The 22,076-nt window shown below is 50.6% G+C and overlaps 1 protein-coding gene across 2 annotated transcripts in view; it reads left to right on the top strand.

Annotated features, from left to right (window-relative positions):
* Positions 1-22,076, top strand: part of SHANK2 (SH3 and multiple ankyrin repeat domains 2) — a 677,887-nt gene that overhangs the window by 490,965 nt on the left and 164,846 nt on the right. For both annotated transcript variants that reach the window (XM_032153760.2, XM_058439055.1), the window contains one exon: positions 153-277. In XM_032153760.2, coding sequence (XP_032009651.1) covers positions 153-277 — 125 coding nt within the window. The remainder of the gene's footprint in view (positions 1-152; positions 278-22,076) is intronic.

Below are 22,076 nucleotides of genomic sequence, written 5' to 3'. Positions count from 1 at the left end.
AGCCCTTCCTGGGGGAGAGTTGGCCTGGACAAGCCACCTGCGATGGGAGATGAGTGGGCCCACTTCCTCCCGGGGTCCTGTTGGGAGGTCAGGCAATGTCAACTTGGAAAACATCTCCCAGGCTTGTAACCAGGTGCTGCTTGTCTTCCCAGCTGACACACCCATTGAAGAATTCACACCAACACCGGCGTTCCCAGCCCTACAGTACCTGGAGTCCGTGGATGAAGGTGGGGTGGCATGGCAAGCCGGACTAAGGACCGGGGACTTCTTGATTGAGGTAGGGACACAGGTGTCTGTATCTTTCTGCTTGGGGAGAGCGCCGACTCTCGGGGAGAGGGTTGTAGTCCTGGCGGCACAGCCACGAGGCCCAGTCTGGGGGTGCTTGTGGAGGCTGCCATGAACTTTCATTGGTCAGTTTCTCCCACCGTGGGTGCCACTGCCTGTGGACCTGGTGTTGGGCTTGTCTTGGAGGCCTTGGCCGTAACCCGTTGGAAGGAGGAAAAGTCTGTGGAATTTGGTCATTGGTCTTGAAGTAGAAGGTAGAAAGAGGAGGCATGTGGTCACCATGATGTTGGGGACATGTGCAGATCTGTGGGTGGTTTAGTTGTGACTCTTTAAATAGGCACCAAGAGGAGTCATCATCCCTTCTTGTATCCTATGGGTGAGTCGGCAAGCACTCTTGTGTGGCAGTTGCTGACATGAGGTCTGTAACATTGATAGCCAAGAGCTCGTAGATGTGCAGGTTGTGGTAACCACCCCATCAGATACACGATGGCCTTCCAAGACCAAGGAGCCCGGGCAAGAGGGATGGCTGGCGTCGATGGTGCAAAAAGGAAACTTAGGAATTCAGATGCTTTGAAAATGAACTTTTGCTGGTACTGAAAAAGAAAGAGCATTCTCTTCCTTTAGAGAGCAGAGGTGTGAGTGCTCCGGCTCTGCAAACAGTCCCTAGGGTTGGCATGTTGGTGTGTGCCAGGGGTTCGGTGGCCCCAGTACATCTGATCACCTGGCCTTTTTGTGAGTTTAGGTGTTCACTTTTAATCTTGTTATGCAAAGGAACATGTGACTCTTTGGAAATAGGAAGAAGAAAAGAATATTACAGTTGAAAAAGATGATATTTTAAAGGTTCAGTAGACTCGAATGGTCCTCTCTGGGAGTGCGCATTTCCTGGATGCGCGCGCTCTTCCACGTCACCCTGAGCCCAGCCTCGTGTACATCAGAACTCCACATGCAGGTGGAAGGGGTGGGTACGTGGCATCCAGCCAGCCATGTGGTGGTCCCTGCCATGGGGCCGGCCAGACAGACATTCGTTCTGTAAACGAGGAGCCCACATCTCTGCCCCTGGTGAGAGGGCTACCCGCGATCATTTCTCCCAATCAGGCCTAAGCTCCCAAGCTCATGCTGTTCATGCTGTGATTCTGCTAGTGATCTCCTTAGAGATCCTCAGGACTATTAGGGGGCAATGGAAAGTCAGAAGGGAGGAGACTATTGGAGAGCCAGGTAAGATGGAGCAGGTGCTTAAACTTATTCTGAGTGTCTCAAGTTGATCTCTTTGATTTGCTGGAAGATGCGTTTAAATTATTATTGACCAATCAGAACCTGGTTTGAATGAGAAATGAGCTTATTTGGGTTCTTTTGTGTTGAAACTGTCAGGTGCAACACCAGAATGACGGAGACCGGAGCCCGCTGTGGCTTCGTGGGTTAATTCTATTTGTAACCTTCATGGAAATGCAGAGGGCCTGGGTTGAATCATCCTCTGTAGGATGCAGTTGGGATGTGAGTCCCTTGTGTGTGTGTGTGTGTGTGTGTGTGTGTGTGTGTGTGTGTGTGTGTTGGGGGGCGGGGCCTTGGGCCTAGCAGCAGGGCTGAAGTCTATAGGTGGTGTAAGAGTGTGTGCACATGTGATGGGCAGGGTGGTGGTGGGCGGGGGGGGTGTTGAAATAGGTCACTCTTGGTTCTTGATTTTCAATAATAAAAGAGGGCTGCAGATGCAGGAACACCCCCCCGTTGTTCAGCTCATTGGACTGTTTCCTGGATAAACTCATCAATAAGAGAAACGTGGCCTGCTGAGGCACGTGTGTGGGCCCCGCATTTGCCCGGTGAGCGGAGCCGCAGTGGGTTAGAAGATGTTGCTGTCTGTGGCTGCAGCGCTCGGCTGGGTGGGGCTGAGAAGGTGGACCTGTCCTGTCAGTTTGAAGCCTTTGTGGAAATTTGGAGCTTTGAGAGTTTCCACACTTCTGTTTCTAAGCACCTCCTTTGACATTGCTTTTAACCTCTGATATGCAAATAGATTTGCCGTTTTGGGGCAGGTTTTATATTCTGGGTAACCTCTGACTTCCAGTATTCTAGGAATGGCTGGTCCTGAGATGCATTAGGGCTGCGCCTGCATTATGATATCACAGATGACCAAGAAGCACTGGGCCCTCCACAGCCCTACGAGGCTGCTCCACACCAGTCATACACTAATGAGGGTGTGGGGCGCAGGCAGCTGGACCCTTGCGTGATCCTGGCTCCTCCCAGTTCATGTCCACAGCTGCCTCTGGGACTCGGACATTCTCCTCTAGGGGCTTAAGACTGAGAATTCTACTGAGTTGTGTTCCTAGCGACTGGATTTTGCCACTGGAATATTAAAATCGTGTATAGCCTAATAGGTGCGTGTTTGTTCCAACAGACCATATTTCCTCTATTTTCGGTGAAGAGCTTTGACCTTGGAGGGATGGTGTGAAATAGCCTCACGTGTCTCACGTGAATTTTCTTTTTGGTGAGCAGCCAGTCCTAGAGTCAGTGGGGTTTCTGAGCTCTCGGTGAGGTGCAAGGTCTCCACGTGAAAAGCTGCTCGAAATGCAGGCATTCTGTCTTCCTTACCCCAAGCAGCCCTTGGCAAGCCTTCCTTTCTCTCTGCTATTTTGAAAGAACCTCGAAAGTGTGACAGATTTTTATTTTCCCTTTAAAAATGCATGCTGCGATTTGAACTTTTGGACCAAGGGGCACCCTTTGAAGTAAATGTTGGCTTTTAACATCTTTGGCATCTCCAGAACTTCATTTTCCCTCGTTATCTTTGTGAGAATGCCCCGATGTGGCCATCCGGCTCTCGGCCTTGGTGCCTGTTATGGTTTCCTGCTATGTGTGAGTTTCTTGGGTACTTAGCTTGTAGAATTTATTTCTCTCCTACCTAAGCTTTTGGGAAGAGTTTGTTCTTTTGCCGTTGTTTTTGTTCCTTGGTTGACCACCCCCTGACCCTACCAATCACAATCAAAGGCTTTGCGCTATCTCCAAATCGGGAATCTCATGAGACAGATAGATGTTATCATGCAAGCTGTGTCATAATAAAAGGTTCACCTCAGAGGTGGATGTGAAAGATAAGCGGATGTCCCGCGGGTAGGGACATTTGATCACAGTGGCTCCATGGATGGTGTGATTTGCCATTTCAGATCAGCTAGTGTGCCTGAATTCCCGGGATAGCCAGTGACACCAAGCCATCCCAGATTGTGAAATGTCAGCCAGCCCAGGGGAGAAGGAGCCAGAGAGATTTCAGAGGCCGTGGGAGGGGCAGGGCAGCGGGAAGTTGAATGCCCCTGCAGAGAATGCCCATGGGACCTGCTGGGGAAGGCTGAAGCCAAGGCTTGGAGCAGTGACAGCCCCCGAGAGAAGCAGGGCAGGCGTTTCTTTCTATGCAGGTCAGAGGTGAGGATGGGGCCTCCACCAGCCAGGAGTGACAGAGGCCCACATTCCTCTGGTGACAACAGGAAACCCAATCCAAACTGGTTTTCATAATGATCGGAGTTTGTCAGGAAGCTGAGACCAGAGAGTTTCAAGGGAGAGTCAGCCTGCCATAAGAGTTTGCTGAAGACTTTGTCTGCTGTCTCTTTGAGATGACCTTGATTAGGCCCCTTCTCTCCCACAACATGGGGCTGGAGAGATCAGAGGTTGCTTCTGAAGTTCACGATACGTGCTAAGGAGGATGTGGGTGGCTCCTGGATGACGGTAGTGCGTCAAGTGTGTAAGGAGATGGGGAGGTGGGGACGCCACTTTGATGTCATGCAGGGCTCACTGTAGGTCTCACTCAGTGAAACCTGGCTGGGCATCACAGTCACCTGACGGTTATAGAAACCTGGTCTCCAGCCCACACGCCCTGAATCAGAACCATGAGGCGAGAGCTGGGGCATCTGTGAAAGCTGCAGTGGTGATGCCGGGGGTCCCAACAGGCAGGCAAGGTGATGACCCACTGGCCTGGCCCAAGTTGTCATTCCAGCCTCTTGATGTGGCCTGCCAACTAAAGTCTCCTCAACCCAAACACAAGCAGGTGCTGAGTTAATCTCCTTGTCTTAAGACTAGGACTGTCTTCCACAAACCCCTTGTTTGACAACTTAAATGTTGTTTCTTGAGTGACTTTTGTGATCTAAAATATCCTGTATCTGAGACATCCTTACAATTCAACTCAACAGCAGGCAGGCAGAGGGCAAACAACATTTGCAACAAATGTCCCAAGGAGCCCGTGTCCTTGTTTATAGCAGCCGAGCTGGATCTCCAAGCCCTACAAGCCCTGCAGTGCCCCACTTAACCCTCACAGTCATCCATACAGCATGTGTGTTCCTCCCCATTTTACAGATGGGGAAACTGAGGCACATAGATGCAGTAACTACATGGCCATGTAGCTGGTGAGTGGAGAAGGTGGAATTCCAACCCACACTGTCCGACTTTGTAATTTAATGGCTCAAAGATGCATGAACAACACTTCGATATGTTTTATGTATAAATGGGCAAACGGTAAAAAGAAAAGCAGTGAGGTGCCTGTTTTATTTTCAAATTAGCAAATACTTTTTTGTGACTATACTCCTTGCTGGTGACAGCACTCATGTGTTGCTGGGGGAAAGCCTAAGTTGCCATAAATGTTTTCAAAATCAATGTGATAGTATGTAACAAGAGCCATAAAGCTGAACCAGGAATTTTACATCTAGGAATCCATGCTAAAGGAATAATTTTTTATAAAACAGGTAGAAATCAGCCAGGCGTAGTGGCTCACGCCTGTAATCCCAGCACTTTGGGAGGCCAAGACAGGTGGATCACCTGAGGTCAGGAGTTCGAGACCAGCCTGGCCAACATGATGAAACCCCGTCTCTACTAAAAATACAAAAAATTAGCTGGGCGTGGTGGCTTGCACCTAAAATCCCAGCTACTTAGGAGACTGAAGCAGGAGAATCGCTTGAACCCGGGAGGCAGACGTTGCAGTGAGCCGAGATCACGACACGGCACTCCAGCCTGGGTGACAGAGCAAGACTCCATCTCAAAAAAAAAAAACAACAACAACAACAACAACAAAACAAACAAAAAACAGGTAGCAATTACAGTGTGGCAAAAATAAGGAGTTAGGGCAGGGAGGGGGCTGGGCTAATAGAATGGTTCAGTGGCAGTGGACATCTGTTGTGAATTCATAAGAAAGCATTAAAAATGTTTACAAGGAGCTCTTAATACCAACCAGAAAAGGTTACATTCTACTTAGTGAGAAAGGCAGAATCAAAATGATCAGCACAATATCATCTAATACCGTCTTTCCCCAGTATAGGCATGGAATAGAAAACAAAAAGGAAAGGAAATATTAACCCTAGGTGGTGAGATTGTGTTATTTTCTCTTTCTTTCAGATGTTTCTCTCAGATTTCCTAGAATCGAAGTATTCATCTTTTGAAAAGTATCCATTTCATACATAGGAAAGTGTGTCTTAGAAGAAAGTTATCTCACAGAGGAGACAAATGTCCAGCCCCCTTGGCACAGATAGTGCTGTTTGCTATCAGAGGAAAAAGCCTTCTTGGGCATTAATTAATTTCCCGGGGCCATTCCTTACCCGCCTGCTGCAGGGCTCTGACGACGCCTATGGTTTTTGTGATTGTTTTCTTGGCCCTGAAGTGGCCAACCTCATTTTTGTGTTAATTTCTCCAAATAGGTTTTCTCTTGCAGTTAAAGCAGGTGGCAATATCCTTCATTCTTGAAAAGTGGTGCTCGAGTTTGCTAATTACTTTTTCCTCGTATTAAATACTTGCACGAGAGAGGGTGTGGATCTGCCTTATACTCGTGGTTTGTATTTAAGTCAGGATGCTAAAAGGAATGCCCTGGTGTTTTCCTCGGAGACCCTGGGAGTGTCTTGTAAGGCCGGGTGTGGTGGCTTATGCCTGTAATTCCAGAATTTTGGGAGGCCAAGGCAGGCAGATCACTTGAGGTCAGGAGTTCAAGACCAGCATGGCCAACATGATGAAACCCCGCCTCTGCTAAAAATACAAAAATTAGCTGGGCATGGTGGCGTGTGCCTGTTAATCCCAGTTGATTGAATGCCAGCCCTGTGCTCAGAGCCTCTGACCACCAGTCCAGTGCTGGGAGCCCAGTTCATCTCAGGTGATTCTACTGTCACAACCACCCAATTTATCAACAGGAATACTGGGACCCAGCAAGCATAATGACTGATCATGCTGAATCTGGACTTCATTTTCTTTCTTTCTTTCTTTCTTTTTTTTGGAAGGCTGAGGCAGGAGAATCACTTGAACCCAGGAGGGGGAGGTTGCAGTGAGCTGAGATCGCGCCACTGCACTCCAGCCTGGGCAACAGAGCAAGACTCTGTCTTGAAAAAAAAAAAAAGTTTCTTGGGCTGGTATTTTAAAATGGAACTTGAGAAATGTGAGGTGGCCTCTAGCATGTTTGACTTTGCAACCAAGCTGGTGTGAAGAACAGTTGTTAGAGCTCGCTGCTTAAGGGTCAATCCCCACAGCTTCAGAGTTAAATATTACTTGGAGGAAAGAAAATGAAGTCCAGGCCGGGCACAGTGGCTCACGCCTGTAATCCCAGCACTTTGGGAGGCCGAGGCAGGCGGATCACTAGGTCAGGAGATCATAGACCATCCTGGCTAACACGGTGAAACCCCGTCTCTACTAAAAATACAAAAAATTAGCCAGGTGTGGTGGCAGGCACCTGTAGTCCCAGCTATTCAGGAGGCTGGGGCAGGAGAATGGTGTGAACCTGGGAGGTGGAGCTTGCAGTGAGCCAAGATCGCGCCACTGCACTCCAGCCTGGGTGACAGAGCGAGACTCCATCTCAAAAAAAAAAAGAAAGAAAGAAAATGAAGTCCAGATTCCGCATGATCAGTCATTATACTTGCTGGGTCCCAGTATTCCTGTTGATAAATTGGGTGGTTGTGACAGTAGAATCACCTCAGCTGAACTGGGCTCTCAGCACTGGATTGCTGGTCAGAGGCACTGAGCACAGGGCTGGCGTTCAATCAACTTTCTTTTTTAGAGACAGGATCTTGCTCTGTTGCCCAGGCTGGAGTGCAGTGGCACAATCACAGCTCACTGCAGCCTTGAACTCTTGGGTTCAAAAGATCCTTCCACCTCACCCTTCCAAGTAGTTCAGACTACAGGCACACACCACCATACCTAGCTAACTTTTGTACTTTTTTTATAGAGCCAGAGTCTTGCTTTGTTGCCTGGGCTGGTCTCAAACTCCTGGCCTCAAATGGTCCTCCCACCTCAGCCTCCCGAAGCACTGGGACTAAAGATGCATGCACCCCACCCAGCCTCAGTCAGTATTTGTCACTGATTATCATCTTGTCTTTTATCATCATTAATGATGCCTGACTCAGAAGAGGAAACCAGTGGCTATTAGTTGAACAAATGGGGATAATAATATTATAATAATGACTGTTTGTTACCACTATTATTTGAAGCATGTAGCAGTCACAGAGCACACCCACCACGTGCCAAGTACGTCAGACACTTCCAGCCAAGAGTACATGAGCCATGGTTTCCTTGTGCCTCTGTTGTGGGGAGCACTTACCAGCCGGTACAATTCTCTGTTGGCATGGGTCTGGCTTTTAGATCACCTTGGAATTCCTATTCCTGATGCCCACTTTGCCCTCTAGCAGCAAATCCCAGGGCCAAGGCCAGAGCCCTGTTGTGGTTTGCCTGGTGCCAGCATCCCTTGGGTCTAGTGGTTCAGCCACATCACACAGCTCACATTTCTCTAGCTTGCCTTTTGGGGTATTGTGAGAGACTTTGTCACATGTCCTGCTGGTGGACCTGATGGCCAATCTAGGAACTTTCCACCCCATCCCCAAAATTTCTTCCACTCTTATTTAAATGGTTTTGAATGGCTACTTAATAACCAAGTTAAAGACCAAACACCAGCTGATGTTAGCAGGAACCCAGGGTGACTGCTGAATTCTTGAGCCAGGGTCACATTGGTGCTTTGGTCATCAAGGCCAATATTTCATTGCATTCACACTAAAGACAAACAGGGTCTGTCCTGCATCCCTCTTGAGTGTGGGGTGTTTCTGTCATGGCAGCTCAGTGGCTTCTCACTGTGTCATCAGGATCCACTGACCAAGGGTAATAGCATTGGGGGCCTTTACTCTCTAAGGCTAATAGCATTGGGGGTCTTCAGTCTCTGAGGCCAACAGCATTGAGGTCTGCTCTCTGAGGCTTGATGCACTGTGGTCTTTCTTCTCCCAGGCAGAGGCCACTGCTCTGTGGGGAGCCCTGGATGGCGGGGAGGTTGGATCCCTTTTCTGCATGTGGCCTTCTGGGCTTGGGGAGGTCGTTCTCTTTGTCCTCCATATTGACTGGGAACAGGTGGTTCGGGTTGAGGAGCAGCCCAGGAATCTTGCTGAGAAGGTGGATGCGGGCAGCTCGACAACTGCAAATCTGAAGTCTTGGCTCGTTCATTTTGGGGTTCTAATTTGAAGCATCAGTGATTTCAATTTCAGGCTATAAAAAGATTCAGAATCACTTCAGGGGACCATGGCTGCTGTGCTCAGATGCCGTGGGACTGGCAGATGGCAGCACACAGGGTTGGAGAGAGGCAGAGAGGAGCCATGGTCAAGGGCACAGGCTGTGCCATATGATCCAGGTTTGAATCCAGGCTCTGCCTCTTCCTTAACTGTGTGAACTTGGGCAGGTTGCTCATTTCTTGGCCTCAGTTTCTCAAACTGTAAATAAAGTGTGTGTGAAGCATGTAGCAGTTTCTGGCATCATGAGTTCTCAACAAATGGTGGCAATTGTAAAAATTACTTCTGAAGCTTCACTCATTCATTTCTGAAGCATACATTCTGCCTCCCAGGTACTGGGCTGGAAGAAAGATGTGAATCAGACACAGTTCCTTGAGGAACACACAGTCTAGAAGGGGTAGGCAAAAAGCGGATGTGGTGAAGGCCCCAAAGTAAATCAGGAAAAGGGCTTCATGAAAGATGGTGTTGGCTCCAGGCTTTGATGGGTAAGTGAGGTTTCTGCAGGCAGAACTGAGGAGGAAGGTCTTAAGCAAAAGCTTAGGGGGTCAGGAATGTTCAAGGTGGATTTGGGGAGTGATCAGATGCTATGAAGCTGGGGGTGACCGGCTGGTCTAGTGGGGGCCTGGGATGTTAGTGAAGTAGGTACAAATGTGTGTGGCTGGACAGCTGCACAGAGCAAGAGCATTGCTGGATCTCTCCAGGGTGCTGAACCCTTGTGTGGCATGGTCTCTCTCCAGGGTGCTGAACCACTCCAGGGCGCTGGCTCTCTGCAGGGTGCTGAACTAGACAGCTGGGAGGATTGGATGCAGCCTTCCTCAGGAGTCTGGAGGAAGCCCTTGGCATGTCCCCTCCCTCCATCCTGCACCTCTCATTTCTGTCCCCTGTGTCCTTGGAGTTTCTGGGCATAGAGGCTCATTACTTAGTGACAGTCTTATCTACTTGGTAGAGAAATCTGTTCCACAAGGAGGGGCCAAGGAGCCAACATGGTTGAGCATCTGCTATGTCCTGCCATGTCCATCTGCATCTGCTTTAAGCCCTACTCCCCTAACCACTGAGGTTTCAGCTCACATGATGCCTTCTCAGAGAGGCCCCTCTTGGCACCCTCAGGTTGCCCTGACTCTCACACTCACACTGTGTGCCTCCGTGACCATAGGAATCATACATCTCCCGTGTTAGGTGACTGACTTACTATCCACCTCCCTCAGGGAACATTCCCTGTGGGCCAGAGAGTTTGCTGACCAGGTGTCTGCTACATCTCCAGCATGCAGCACAGTTCAGAGAGATTAAGAAGCCTGCCAAGGGCCCTCCAGGGAGGTCTGAATCTAAGCTGACTCCAAAGCTTGTTTCTTTTGCACTGTGTCTGTCTGATGCTCCAGGTAAGTCCCAGATCATTGGGAGGTAACCTTACAGCCATCTTTTTCTGTGTGTGGATGCTGTACACCCAGCCCCAAGCTACATGGAGCAAAGGCTGCAGGAGGCATAGTGGGCTGACATCTCCATGTTGGAAGCTGCTGGCACAAGGTCCTCTGATGCACCCATTGGTGCCTCTGGGTCCTCTCCACTACACCCACTCCCATACACCCACTGCCCACCTCCCAGTGTGCTCAATAGGCTCTTGTTAGCATTGATTTCTCTTCGCCTTTGGCGCCCTTTTGCAGGGAGTTTCATGACACAAGTGGTTAGACTGGCAAATGAACTGGAGGAAGGCCCTGTGCTAAGTGCCCCACAGGATCTTTTAATTGATGGAGTTTGTCAGCCCTGGGAATTAGGATGTGTGCGCGCCAACAGTAAGCAGAGTGGGATGAGAAGGCGAAGCAGAGCTGATGCTGTAGAGCCCTGAGAATGGTAGCCCCGCTGGGGTCTCACAAAATCAACCACCCACCAGCAAGTTCTCTACTTCCCTCTCCCCAGGATCTTCACATGGGTCCCATGGAGCAGACTTTCCCATGCATCTCCTTTGTGTTCAGTCTCCGTGGCAGGACCTAGGGGGTCATGGAGATAGACAGGGACCATCCTGGGCATGCACACCTCCTTCAGCACCCTCAGGGCTGGGGCTGCAGATGGAGGAGTGGGTTATATGGGTGAGAAGGGGAGATGGCACGTGTGCCAGGCCAGTGAGGAGATAGACGTCGCTATTGGGCACTCTCCCTGGTCTCCGGAATGTGCCACACCCCTCCTGTCCCCAGACACTTGCCCACAGTTTTGCCTCCTCCACCTGCTCTACCAGGGCACCTTCTGCATCTGCTTCAGATGTCTGCTCCCTGAAAGTTGCCTGTGATGCCCACTTATAATCCCTTACTATAGTCACTTCCTGCACATACCCCATCAGATAAGGGACCACCCAGAGCCGAGCACATGGCAGGCCACCAATAAATACTCCATAAGGAAAGGGAGGCACCACCGAGGAGACCACAGCCAGGATAAAACTTCCGTCTTGGACAAGGGGTTCCTTCCTCCCAAACCCCTTCCCCGTCTCCAGCCTCCATCAGGGCCGGAACTTGAAAAGCTGATGAAGGTGGAGGGGTGGACTCATTTACATCAGAGAGAGCATGAGAAGCCAGCCCTTCCCTGGAAGGTACCAGCCTTCTCTCCCCAGGCCCACTGGAATCCTGAGGGGTATACAGGGGGAATGTGTACCCCTTCTCCTAGGAAATTTTGAGTAAACTCTACCCCCATATCTGCCTGATGGCTGGCTTTCACATTAGCATTATTTCACTGTGTTTCGAGTAAATCATGTCAGACACAAATGAAATTGGTAATGCAGAGAAGCCAAAGAAAAAACCAGGGATGCTGCCACCAGGAGACAGTGTCCGCATAACAAGGCTTATCTTTGCGGAATTTTACTTCTTTATATGTGTCTGTTAGTAATACGTTTTGTCATGTATTTATACACTTTTTTTTCACTTGGGTATGTCTTTTTTATTGTGGTCAAATACACAGACCATAAAATTTACCATCGAACCCATTAGCATTCACTCTCCATCTCCCTCCCAGCCCCAGGCAAACACTCATCCCCTCTCACTCTTGGGTCTGCCTATTCCTGGCATTTGTCATCCACGGAATCATGCTCTAGGCAACCTTTTGTCTGGCTTCTTTCAGCATCATGTGCTTTAGGTTCATCCGTATGGTAGCGTGTGTCCGTACTACCTTCCGTTTGTGGGTGAATAACGTTCCACTGCGTGGTTAGACCACAATTAGTTTATCCATTCACCAGTTCAGGGACACTTGGGCTGTTTCCAACTTATGGTTGTTGTGAATAATGTCGACGTGAACGTTTTTGTACCAGTTTTCGTTTTCAGTTCTTTGGGGTACATACCTAGGAGGGGAATTGCTGGGTCATGTGGTCATTCTGTGTTTCTTGAAACTGCTGATGCACACCCCAGAGTCCCCATCCTGGGTAGGATGGGCGGGTGTTCAGTGAGTGCTAAGTTCACCACCTTCGTCACATGCCTGGGCAGAAGGACCGCAGAGGGAAGGGGGTCCTGTCCCCTTTTGTTAAGACAGAGCTCAGATCCAACAAAAGCTTAACTGCTGAGCAGCATGATACAGACTGCAAATAAAACTCCGAACAGCCATGGCAATGACTGTGTAAAATGCTCGCGCTGCTTGAACACCTACTGTGTGCCAGCACCGTTTTTGAGAGAGTTGACACACATGAACTCACTTTGTGTTCAGTTTAACTCGGTTACTTTTATCAGCTCCTTTCTCTGCATGAGGAGGCCACAGCACAGAGTGGGGACTCACGTACCCACAGACACATGGCGAGTGGCAGAGCCAGGCTGTTCTTCCAAAATCCATGTATCGCTTCCCACCCTCCTGCTCCAACCACCTCCTGTGCCACCTGTCAGGGAGGCGGAGTCTTGCCCAGTTGGATGTCTTCTGTGATGCAGATTCTAGAGGAAAGAGGAAAACAAAGAAACAGAGGGAGCTTAGGCAGAAAGCCGGAAGGAACAAAAGTGCACAGGCAAGCCTTGAAGGAAAACTGGGGGCTTACTTCTACATACAGATAATAAAAGATGGGGCTATCAAAAGATATCACTTTGTGCTTTAAGTTAGATTTCTTTCGGCTGGGCACGGTGGCTCATGCCTGTAATCCCAGCACTTTGAGAGGCCAAGGCAGGCGGATCCCCTGAGGTCAGGAGTTCAAGACCAGCCTGGCCAACATGGTGAAACCCCTATCTCTACTAAAAAAATACAAAAATTAGCTGGGTGTGGTGGCAGGCACCTGCAGTCCCAGCTACTCGGGAGGCTGAGGCAGGGAGAATCGCTTGAACCCTGGAAGTGGAGGTTGCAGTGAGCCGAGATTGTGCCACTGCACTCCAGCCTGGGCGACAGAGCAATACTCTGTCTCAAAAATAAACAAATAAATAAATAAATAGATTCCTTTTAATAACTGGAGAAGTACTATTAAAGATCAGAAACCCTGTTTCCTATCTATTTGGTATCTGGACTATGATTCTTTGAAAATCTTTCCAACAAGGACTGGACCACCTGGGGTTAGGGTATCTATCTGGGTTACACATATCTACCAACTTATTTTGAGCAGCTGCTTGTTAGGCTCAAGCCTGGAGCCTAGTGGTTGGTGAAACAGATTTGAATCCTATCTGGTCCTTCTTCCCAAAGAGTGCAGAGTTCAGGCCCCATGCTTCTCCATAGCCCCTAAGCAGAGACATCCTGCAAAGTGGTTGCTCCACCCGTATTGTCAAACTGAAGGAAGGAGGGAAAACATGGGCTGAGGAACACGAGGGATGGGAGGGCGGCCCTTGGAGATCCTGTGTATTGGGAGAGGTGAGCTGTGGCTACTGTGCACCGTGAACTTGGAGAGTAGCGAGCCTGATTGGGCACTTTGCCTTGGGAAGCCCTAAATGCTGCACTTGGGACACAAGCTTCATTACCTTTGACCACCCTGGAGGGCTCAGGTGCGTCTGACACAGCCTGATGGATGAGTCTTTCTAGCCGGGAAGGGAAACGATCTTTCCAGCCTGAGGCTCACAGTCATTTACACTGAATGTCCTGGGTTTGTGGAGGCACCAAGCACAGGAGATCCAAACGCTGCCCTTGCCGCCACGGGCTGCCAGCATGCGAGTTCTGGGGGTCCACACAGCTCTAGGAATAATAACAAGGACTGTTTCAATAATGACCTCTGCCACTTCTTGAGCACTTACTGTATGCCAGGGTCCCCTTCCACACTCAGCAGTCTGAGGAAGGAGATGGCATTAGTGTCATTTTGCACATGGAACAGCTGAGGTTGGTGAACATAGGATGACCCAAGTCACAGGTGATGGAGAGGGAGTGACGGGGCAGGATTCAAACCTAAGTCCGGCTCTGGCCCCAGAGTTCTTGAACACTGTGTATGACTCCTGCTGTGGCAGGGCAGGGGGTCAGAGGGCTCCTGGGGGTCCTGGCCTCCCTGATGCTGGACTCAAAGCCCAGGGCACTCTGCCTTGCCCCAGCTCCCCAGCCTGCTGCCAGACTGAAGCAAAACTGGGAGGTGTCAGCCACTGAATTTGAGGGGACTCAGCACCGAGGGCCCATAGCAGGTGGCGTTGCCTCCAATTCATGACATATGCATCATTCTCTTGTTGTAAATATAGCAGCTGAACCTCGGCAGCACTCGTGTGGGGTCAGCAGTGATTGGTTTTAATTCCTGTATTGGGCCCAGCCTCATCTTTTCCAGGAAGACATTTTTTGTTGTCAGTTAATTTTTCTGGATGTTTTTTGATGAGCCTTCTGATTACAGTGGACTGATTTGTTGTTCAGTTTTTTGTTTTTTGTTTTTTTTGTTGTCGTTCCTGGAGAACAGGCTGTGTGCCCAGCAGCCCCATGTCCAGCCCTATCCCCAGCCTGTAGCCCATCTAGACAGCCCGTGCCTCAGCCCAGCAACACCGGGATTCTGGCATTGAGCAGGATGAAGCTTGTGTGTACCTTGTCTGCCTCTTCAAAGCATTCTTGAGGTGTTTTTTATTTTTATTTTTGTTTTTGTTTTGAGACAGAGTCTCACTCTGTTGCTCAGGCTGGAGTGCAGTGGCGTGATCCCGGCCCACTGCAATCTCCGCCTCCCAGGTTCAAGTGATTCTCCTGCCTCAGCCTCCTTAGCTGGGATTACAGGTGTGTGCCACCATGCCCAGCTAATTTTTGTATTTTTAGTAAAGACTGGGTTTCACCATGTTGGCCAGGCTCATCTCGAACTCCCGAACTCAAGTGATCTCCCGCTTCAGCCTCCCAAACTGCTGGCATTACAGGCATGAGCCACCATGCCCAGCCTTTGACGAGATCTTCTGATGAATTTCCTACTTGTTCATAGTCCCTGCCAGGCTTGGGTTATCTTAAAGGCAGTCACCTTCTTCTCCACGTGTTTGTCTGAGGCACAGGGGTCGGTCTTGGCAAAACGCATGGGCTGTTGTTTGCTGAATGCATAAAGGAAGGAATCAATCAAATGGGCACAGCAAACGGGACTCAGTGACTCTGTGGGGTTTGGCAGGCAGGTCTGGAGATGGATTTCAGCGCTGTCCTGACCCCTGACTTTGCTGAGATCTGCATTGTCTCTGGGAATGCATGTTGGAAAGGTGTGTTCTTGCAAGATCAACCTCCCTCTTGCATTTGCAGCAGGCGGGAGCTGCCGTGCAGGAGGGATGCTGGTCCTGCCCTGGGCCGGGGGCCCCTCTCAGTTCCTGTCGCTGCCTCTACCCCACATGGAGGTATCCAGCCTGGGGCCCATTGGGAAGCAGATGGACAGATGCCAGGAGTGGCCAAATACAACATTCTCTTCCTTTTAACTGTGTGATTCCGCTCAAATGAGGTTCCTAGAGTAGTCACATTCGTCACATTCATAGAGACAGAAAGTAGGATGGTGGGTGTTGGGGGCTGGGGAAGGGGATGGGGAGTTCGTGTGTAATGGGGACAGAGTTTCAGTTTGGGAAGATGAGAAAGTTCTGGAGATGTATGCTGGTGATGGCTGCATACACTGTAAATGTAGTTAATGCCATGAACTGGCCACTTTAAAATGGCAAATTTTATGCTTTGTGTCTTTTACTACGTCTTTTTAAATTTAAAATTTTTTAAAAAGCAGTGTTCTTCACTTTTTGTTGTTTAACTTTTGAACAGTTGGGCTTTCCTGTTAAATCTGGGGCAAGTCCCAGCATGTTTCCTTAGCTCTGAAACAGGACCAATGATAACCCCTGCTCACCGGCACGTACAACCCTTGGGTCAGCTGAGACCCTAGGCAGAGCTCCAGCTCAGCCCCCAACCCCAGATCTCCTCTGCCCCTCTCTGTTCCTCCCCCTCCTCCACCTGCAGTCCCTTAATCGGCTTCCTGTTTATTCATAGCTCTGATCAGCACACGGTATGGTTTCTATTCACCTTTTGTTGTTGGTCAGTCTTCCCCCATGGGATCATAACTCAATGACAGCAAAGACTGTCTTTCTTGCTCACCTACAAGAGAAAGCACCCAGCACATGGCAGGAGCTCAACCCTGGTTCAGATGACCAAAAATGATGCCAATGTATAAAAGAAAGAGAAATATTTGCGTACCAACCATGACATGATTCCCAAGACACCATCCCAAATGCCAACCACAGGTCACAGACCAACCACAGTAGTATGATAATATTTCTGCTTTTTAAAAAAGCGTGCAAAAATACTGTATGTATTCTTTGTACTCCACATTTTCCAAGGGAACATAAATGTTATGCAAAAGTTCTGGAAAGCTCCACACCAATGTGATAATCCTTCAAGATAAGCCTTCCTCCAAGAGGAAGAGATGGGTGGAGGGTGAGTCACGGGGGGCTCAGCTATTTGTTAACTGATACCTAGTAATTGTACATATTTACGGGGCCCATGTGATGTTTTGATACATGCACACAATGTCTAAGGATCAAATCAGGATAACTGCAATGTTGTCACCTCCAACATGTATTTCTTTGTGCTGGGAACATTCCAAATCTTCTCTTGTATATTTTGAAATATACAATAAATTATTAACTATAGTCACCTTGGCTCTTCTGTAAAGTAACTTTTTAAAAAAACTTGTATTCTTTGTCTAATTAGAAATAAACAAGCTGGCGAAATTACGGCTCTCAAGCCCGAGGGACCGTCTCTGCGTTATTCTCGGTCGCGTGGAGGGCCTTTGTCATCTTCACCTCTTCAGCAGGTGCAACTCCTGAGACAGATAAAAATCTCCAGGAAATCTGTGTCCTGTTTGTGTCACTTGGTGTTTCCCAGAGATGACAGGAGGTGTCAGGGGGAAGGATGGAAGTGGCAGCCCGGCCTCCGCGTCCGTGGGAGGGAAGCACCCAGCGAGCGTGGACACAGGGGAGACACCTCTCGGCCCCGCCTCAACTGCGATTAGACAGGCTGAGCCGCCGTCCCCATAAATCTAACAAAGCTACCGTTCTGTTCTCCAAAGCAGTTCACATGGGGCGACCTAGCGAGCTCCGTTCTGCCCAGAGTTCCTGCTGAGGCCCCTCTGTCGCTCACTGGTTGGTTTGTTAGCTAGGACATTGTCTTTATCCTGGGCATTTCCCCCCCGCCCCCCACAGCACTGCGATTCTGGATTTAAATTTGAATCGAATGGAAAATCAAAGTTATAAGACCCATGGGCATTTTTAGCCGAGAAAATTTATCTCAGAGGCAGCCTAATTGCCAGTAGCTAGGCAGGATGGTTTGAGGTCAGGGCACAGCGCAGGAAGTATTGGGTTGGCTTTGTCTGGTTTCCTTTTAAAGAGACCCTGCGGGCAAAGGCTTCACCAACTGGAAAAGCCTGTGAAGTGCAGCGTCCCTCGGGGGAATGCCAGTGACCCCAGCCCCTGTCCTTCTGACCTTACCCATCCTGGTACCAGTCCCCCATGGCCTTCTCTCCAGACCCGGGAACTCCCAGGAAAGAGCCTGAACCTTGGTCACCCAGAAGAGTCATCCCCAGTGGGATTCCCTAGTGTGACCCTTGCCCAGAGAGATTGGCCCTTTTGTGCTAGCACAGCTGCAAGCTGGGACAGGGGCTTGCATGCCCGCTGGACTGCCCAAGGCCCAGGGATCTAGGGTGCGCATTGCACAACTGCACCCATTTTAGACATTGTGTGTCCGTTCCTGCAGTGCTGGACACTATAACAAGCCCCAGACTGAAAACTGGCCGTTCATTTGAGCCGTGGAAAGTTATTTATTGCCCCTCTCAAGTCGGGCAGGCAGCTCTCCTCCAAGAAGCTTCAGGCTCCTCCCAGCTCCCAGCTCCTCCATCCTGAACATGCGGATGCCCAGGTCACCGGGCTCGGCTGCATCTGGCTGGCAGAAGAGAAAGCGCATATCATTTCCGCTTCTGTTCCGTTGACTGCAGTCTCAACTGGCGGTCATTCCTCCCTGCAGGGGAGGCTGGGGCAGGCGGTCTTGCTGTGCCTCTGGAAGGAGAGCACATGCCATTCTCTGCTATTGGTCTCACAATGCCTTGTACTGGATCCTCCTAGACAAGCTGGAGCACGTTTAAGAAAAAAGCATAGGCCGGGCGCAGTGGCTCATGCCTGTAATCCCAGCACTTTGGGAGGCCAAGGCGGGCAGATCACTAGGTCAGGAGATTGAGGCCATCCTGGCTACCACGGTGAAACCCCATCTCTACTAAAAATACAAAAAAAATAGCCAGGCGTGGTGGCGGGTGCCTGTAGTCCCAGTTACTCAGGAGGCTGAGGCAGGAGGATGGCATGAACCCAGGAGGCGGAGCTTGCAGTGAGCCGAGATGGTGCCACTGCACTCCAGCCTGGGCGACAGAGCAAGACTCCATCTCAAAAAAAAAAAGAAAAAGAAAGAAAAAGAAAAAAAAAGCATAGTAAAGAAAAAAAATACTTAGAATTTTAAAAATTCTGTACACGATCTATTGTTATTTTTCATCAGGGAGGGATGCCAGGTAGTGGCCAGCCCATGTTTTAGCTGTCTGAACCTTCAGGCCTCAAGCGAAGAGGCTCTTTGCATCCCTCTAAGTCCCCAGGCTGTCTGGGTAGACACTCATTGCCTGCACTCATGGTGCTGAGCAGGTTACCCAGTAGTCGCCTCGATTCTTCCCAGGAGCTCTGCAAGGTGGACTTGCCTGACTCTCTCCATTTTACAGATGAGTAAACCGAGGCTTTCTGAGATGGAGCAACTTACAGAGGATTCCAGAGCCCAGCCTTGAAGGGCTGTTCTAGGGAACGGGGGACAGGGAGGGATCCTGACTGGGCATGCGCCCCGCCTACCCCAGCCCTCCCCTGCCCGTAGTGGGCCCCCAGCTCCAGCACATGCCTGTGATCCCAGATCAGGGCTCGGGCCTCAGCTTTATGCAGTCCTCTCTGAAGCACAGCTGTATTCACGTCCTGTGGCCGCCATCACAAATGACCACAAACTGGGTGGCCTGAGACAACAGCGATGCGTTCGCTCACAGTGCTGGAGGCCACAGGTTTGAAATCCAGGGCCTGGCAGGGTCCTGCTCCCCATGGTGGCTCTAGGGGGGGATCCTTCTTGGCCTCTTCCAGCTTCCCGTGTCTCCAAGCGTCCCTTGGCTCATGGCTGCGTCGCTCCAGTCTCTGCCTCCATCTTCACGTGGCCTTCTCCTCTCTGCATCTCTGTCTCAAATCTCCCCCTGCCTCTCTCTTATGAAGACACTTGTCATTGGGTTTAGGGCCCAGCCAGGTAATCCAGGATAATCTTCTCATCTCAAGGTCCTTAACTTAATTACATCCGTGAGGACTCTTTTTCCAAATAAGATCCCATTCCCAGTTCCGGAGATTAGGACCTGGGCACATCTTTCTGGGAGACGCCACTCAGCCCACTGCACTAGCTGTGCGTGGCCCCAGGTTGCCTGCTTACCATTGGCGACACATCCCAGCTGCACCTCCACATCCTGCAACCCCCAGCCCCCTGGACGGCCTGGGCAAAGCCCTCTGAGCCCCAGACAGGCCTGTGGGCCTGAGGACCTGCCCTCTCCTCCTTACGTCTGAGACCTAGCCCCTTCCTTGGGGCCGTCCCTGGATCCACTGACGTCCCAATCCCAGCCACGTGGAACTCCACCACTGAGAGGCCAAGAGTTTAGAGAGGAGCCAGGTAAAGACCCCATGGGGCTCAAGGGGGGTCTGCTCAGGCCCTGGAGGCCAGAACCCACCTTGTGGGCCTGCAGGGCACCTTCATGTCCCTGGCCAGCCAGGGGAGCCTCAGGCCACCCTCTTTCCTGCACCCACCCCACCTACTCATGTGGATTTGGCTTTACCCAATTAATGTGTTGCTGGGAAAATCAGATGGAAATTAACTCTCAAAAAGAAAAGAAAAAGAAAAACCAGGCCCTCTTTGTTGTGGTGTGATGGTCTGTGTCACCTGAAAAATTCATACAGTAAATCCTCATCCACAGTGTAATGGTGTTTTAGAAGGTGGGGCCTTCAGGAGGGGATAAGGTCACAAAGGTGGGTCCTTCATGAGGGGGAGTAGTGCCCTTATGAAAGGAACCCCAGAGAGCCTCTTTGCCCCTTCTGCCCTATGAAGGCACCAACAGAAGAAACCAGGATGGGGGCCCTCACCAGACACTGACTCTTCCAGCCCCCAGCATGGTGAGCAATACATTTCTGTTGTCTAGAAGCCACCCATTTTGTGGCATTTTGCTACGGAAGCCTGAGCAAAGGCCTGATGGACTGAGACTCCCTTTCAGGCACTTGCGGAGCCCACTTCCATCCCAAACTGGCCATTTCCTGAGGCTGCCATCTGGGTCCCCAACACAGAGGCCTCTAGATGCCATCAGGGAGTGGCACATCCTGGCTGCGGAGACCCTCGGCCAGCAGGGGCAGCCCCTCCCAGCACCAGCCCAGGCTGGCTCTGTGGGACTCAGGGCAGTGTCAGCCATGGACTCTCAACTTTTTTTTTTTTTTTTGAGATGGAGTCTCACTCTTGTTGCCCAGGCTGGAGTGCAGTGGCATGGTCTCGGCTCACTGCAACCTCCACCTCCCAGGTTCAAATGCTTCTCCTGCCTCAGCCTCCCAAGTAGCTGGGATTACAGGTGCCTGCAACCATGCCCAGCTAATTTTTGTATTTGTAGTAGAGACGGGGTTTCACCATGTTGGCCAGGTTGGTCTCGAACTCCTGACCTCAGATGATCTGCCTGCCTCGGCCTCCTAAAGTGCTGGGATTACAGGTGTGAGCCACCACACCGGGCCGGACTCTCAGCTTTTTTGACCAAAGCTAGAATAGATCATTTTCTAGGAAATCTTTCTATTATATTTGTTGGAAATTCAGATGTTTTTATTATTGTCCAAGAAATGCTGAGCAGACTAAACAAAATGGAACTTCCTCGGCCACTGCGGATTTTCCGGTGCATCTATTGACAGAAGAGCTGCTCCTTGGTCCTCGGCTGTTACAACTCATTCTTTGCTTCTGTTAAAGGAGAGAGGATCAGAGGAGCTGGGAGTCAGGCTGGCCCAGGGAAGGTCATCAGCAGGGCGCCAAGCAGATCCTGCTGCCCCAGACCCTCAGCTTTCCCATCTGCAAGCGGGGCCGGGTGTGGATGCAGGGTTCCGTGACAATAGAAGCATTGTGCCCAGCACAGCAGCTGGTCTGTGGCCTGGGTCCTCCATCACTGGGAGCAGTTTGTGGTCCATTGCCAGCTTTGGGTTTCATATCCTGGCAGCAGATTCTTCAAGCCGGCGGTCTGTGGTCTCATTCTATGCCGAGCCTGTTCCCCCCAGACTCTGTAGCTCATAAGCTCCTGCTCTGAGCAGTGCACTGATGATTAGTGTATTTACCAGATTATGGTATCAACTTCTTTGCAGGAGAAAATTAGCCCCCAATTGCCATGTGCCTCACAGCTCACTGTGGGCTGCTAGCTGTCCTGGGGGTACTTTCCAGCTTCCTGCTGGCTGGTGAGCGGCCGGCCACCTGTGAATGGGACCCACCTGGCATGGCGCTCTTGGGCATTCCCCAAGAACCTGTGCTCAGTGGGCCTGAATTGATGGACAGAGCAGAAGCCGGCTTGGCGTGAGCCATGGGCAGCTCGCAGACCCCAAACAGGGCTCCAACCCCGTCACTGGGTAGAGTCACTGGTCAGCCTGAGGCTGGCTGGGATACCAAGGCTCCTTGGGATTCCCCTGGGCAGCCTAGAGTGTGGGGTGTGGGAGGGAAAGGGGTCTGACACCTGGGTCTGTTTTGCAAGACTGCCAGGATCTGGGCCCCTGGGCTTTTGAGGGTCGCCAGGGTGCCAGCCTCACTCCCAGTGCCTAGCATCCTTTGTGCCCTGGCCTTCATGAGTGCTGAGCGGCAGCCTCCCATGGGTCACACCCCCTCTGTGGTGGCTGCTTCCCAGTGGGCTGGTTGGGG

Source organism: Hylobates moloch, unplaced genomic scaffold (assembly GCF_009828535.3).
Source record: "Hylobates moloch isolate HMO894 unplaced genomic scaffold, HMol_V3 SCAFFOLD_5, whole genome shotgun sequence".
NCBI classification, from domain to species: Eukaryota; Metazoa; Chordata; class Mammalia; order Primates; family Hylobatidae; genus Hylobates; species Hylobates moloch.
This window is presented reverse-complemented; position numbering and strand designations above follow the sequence as displayed.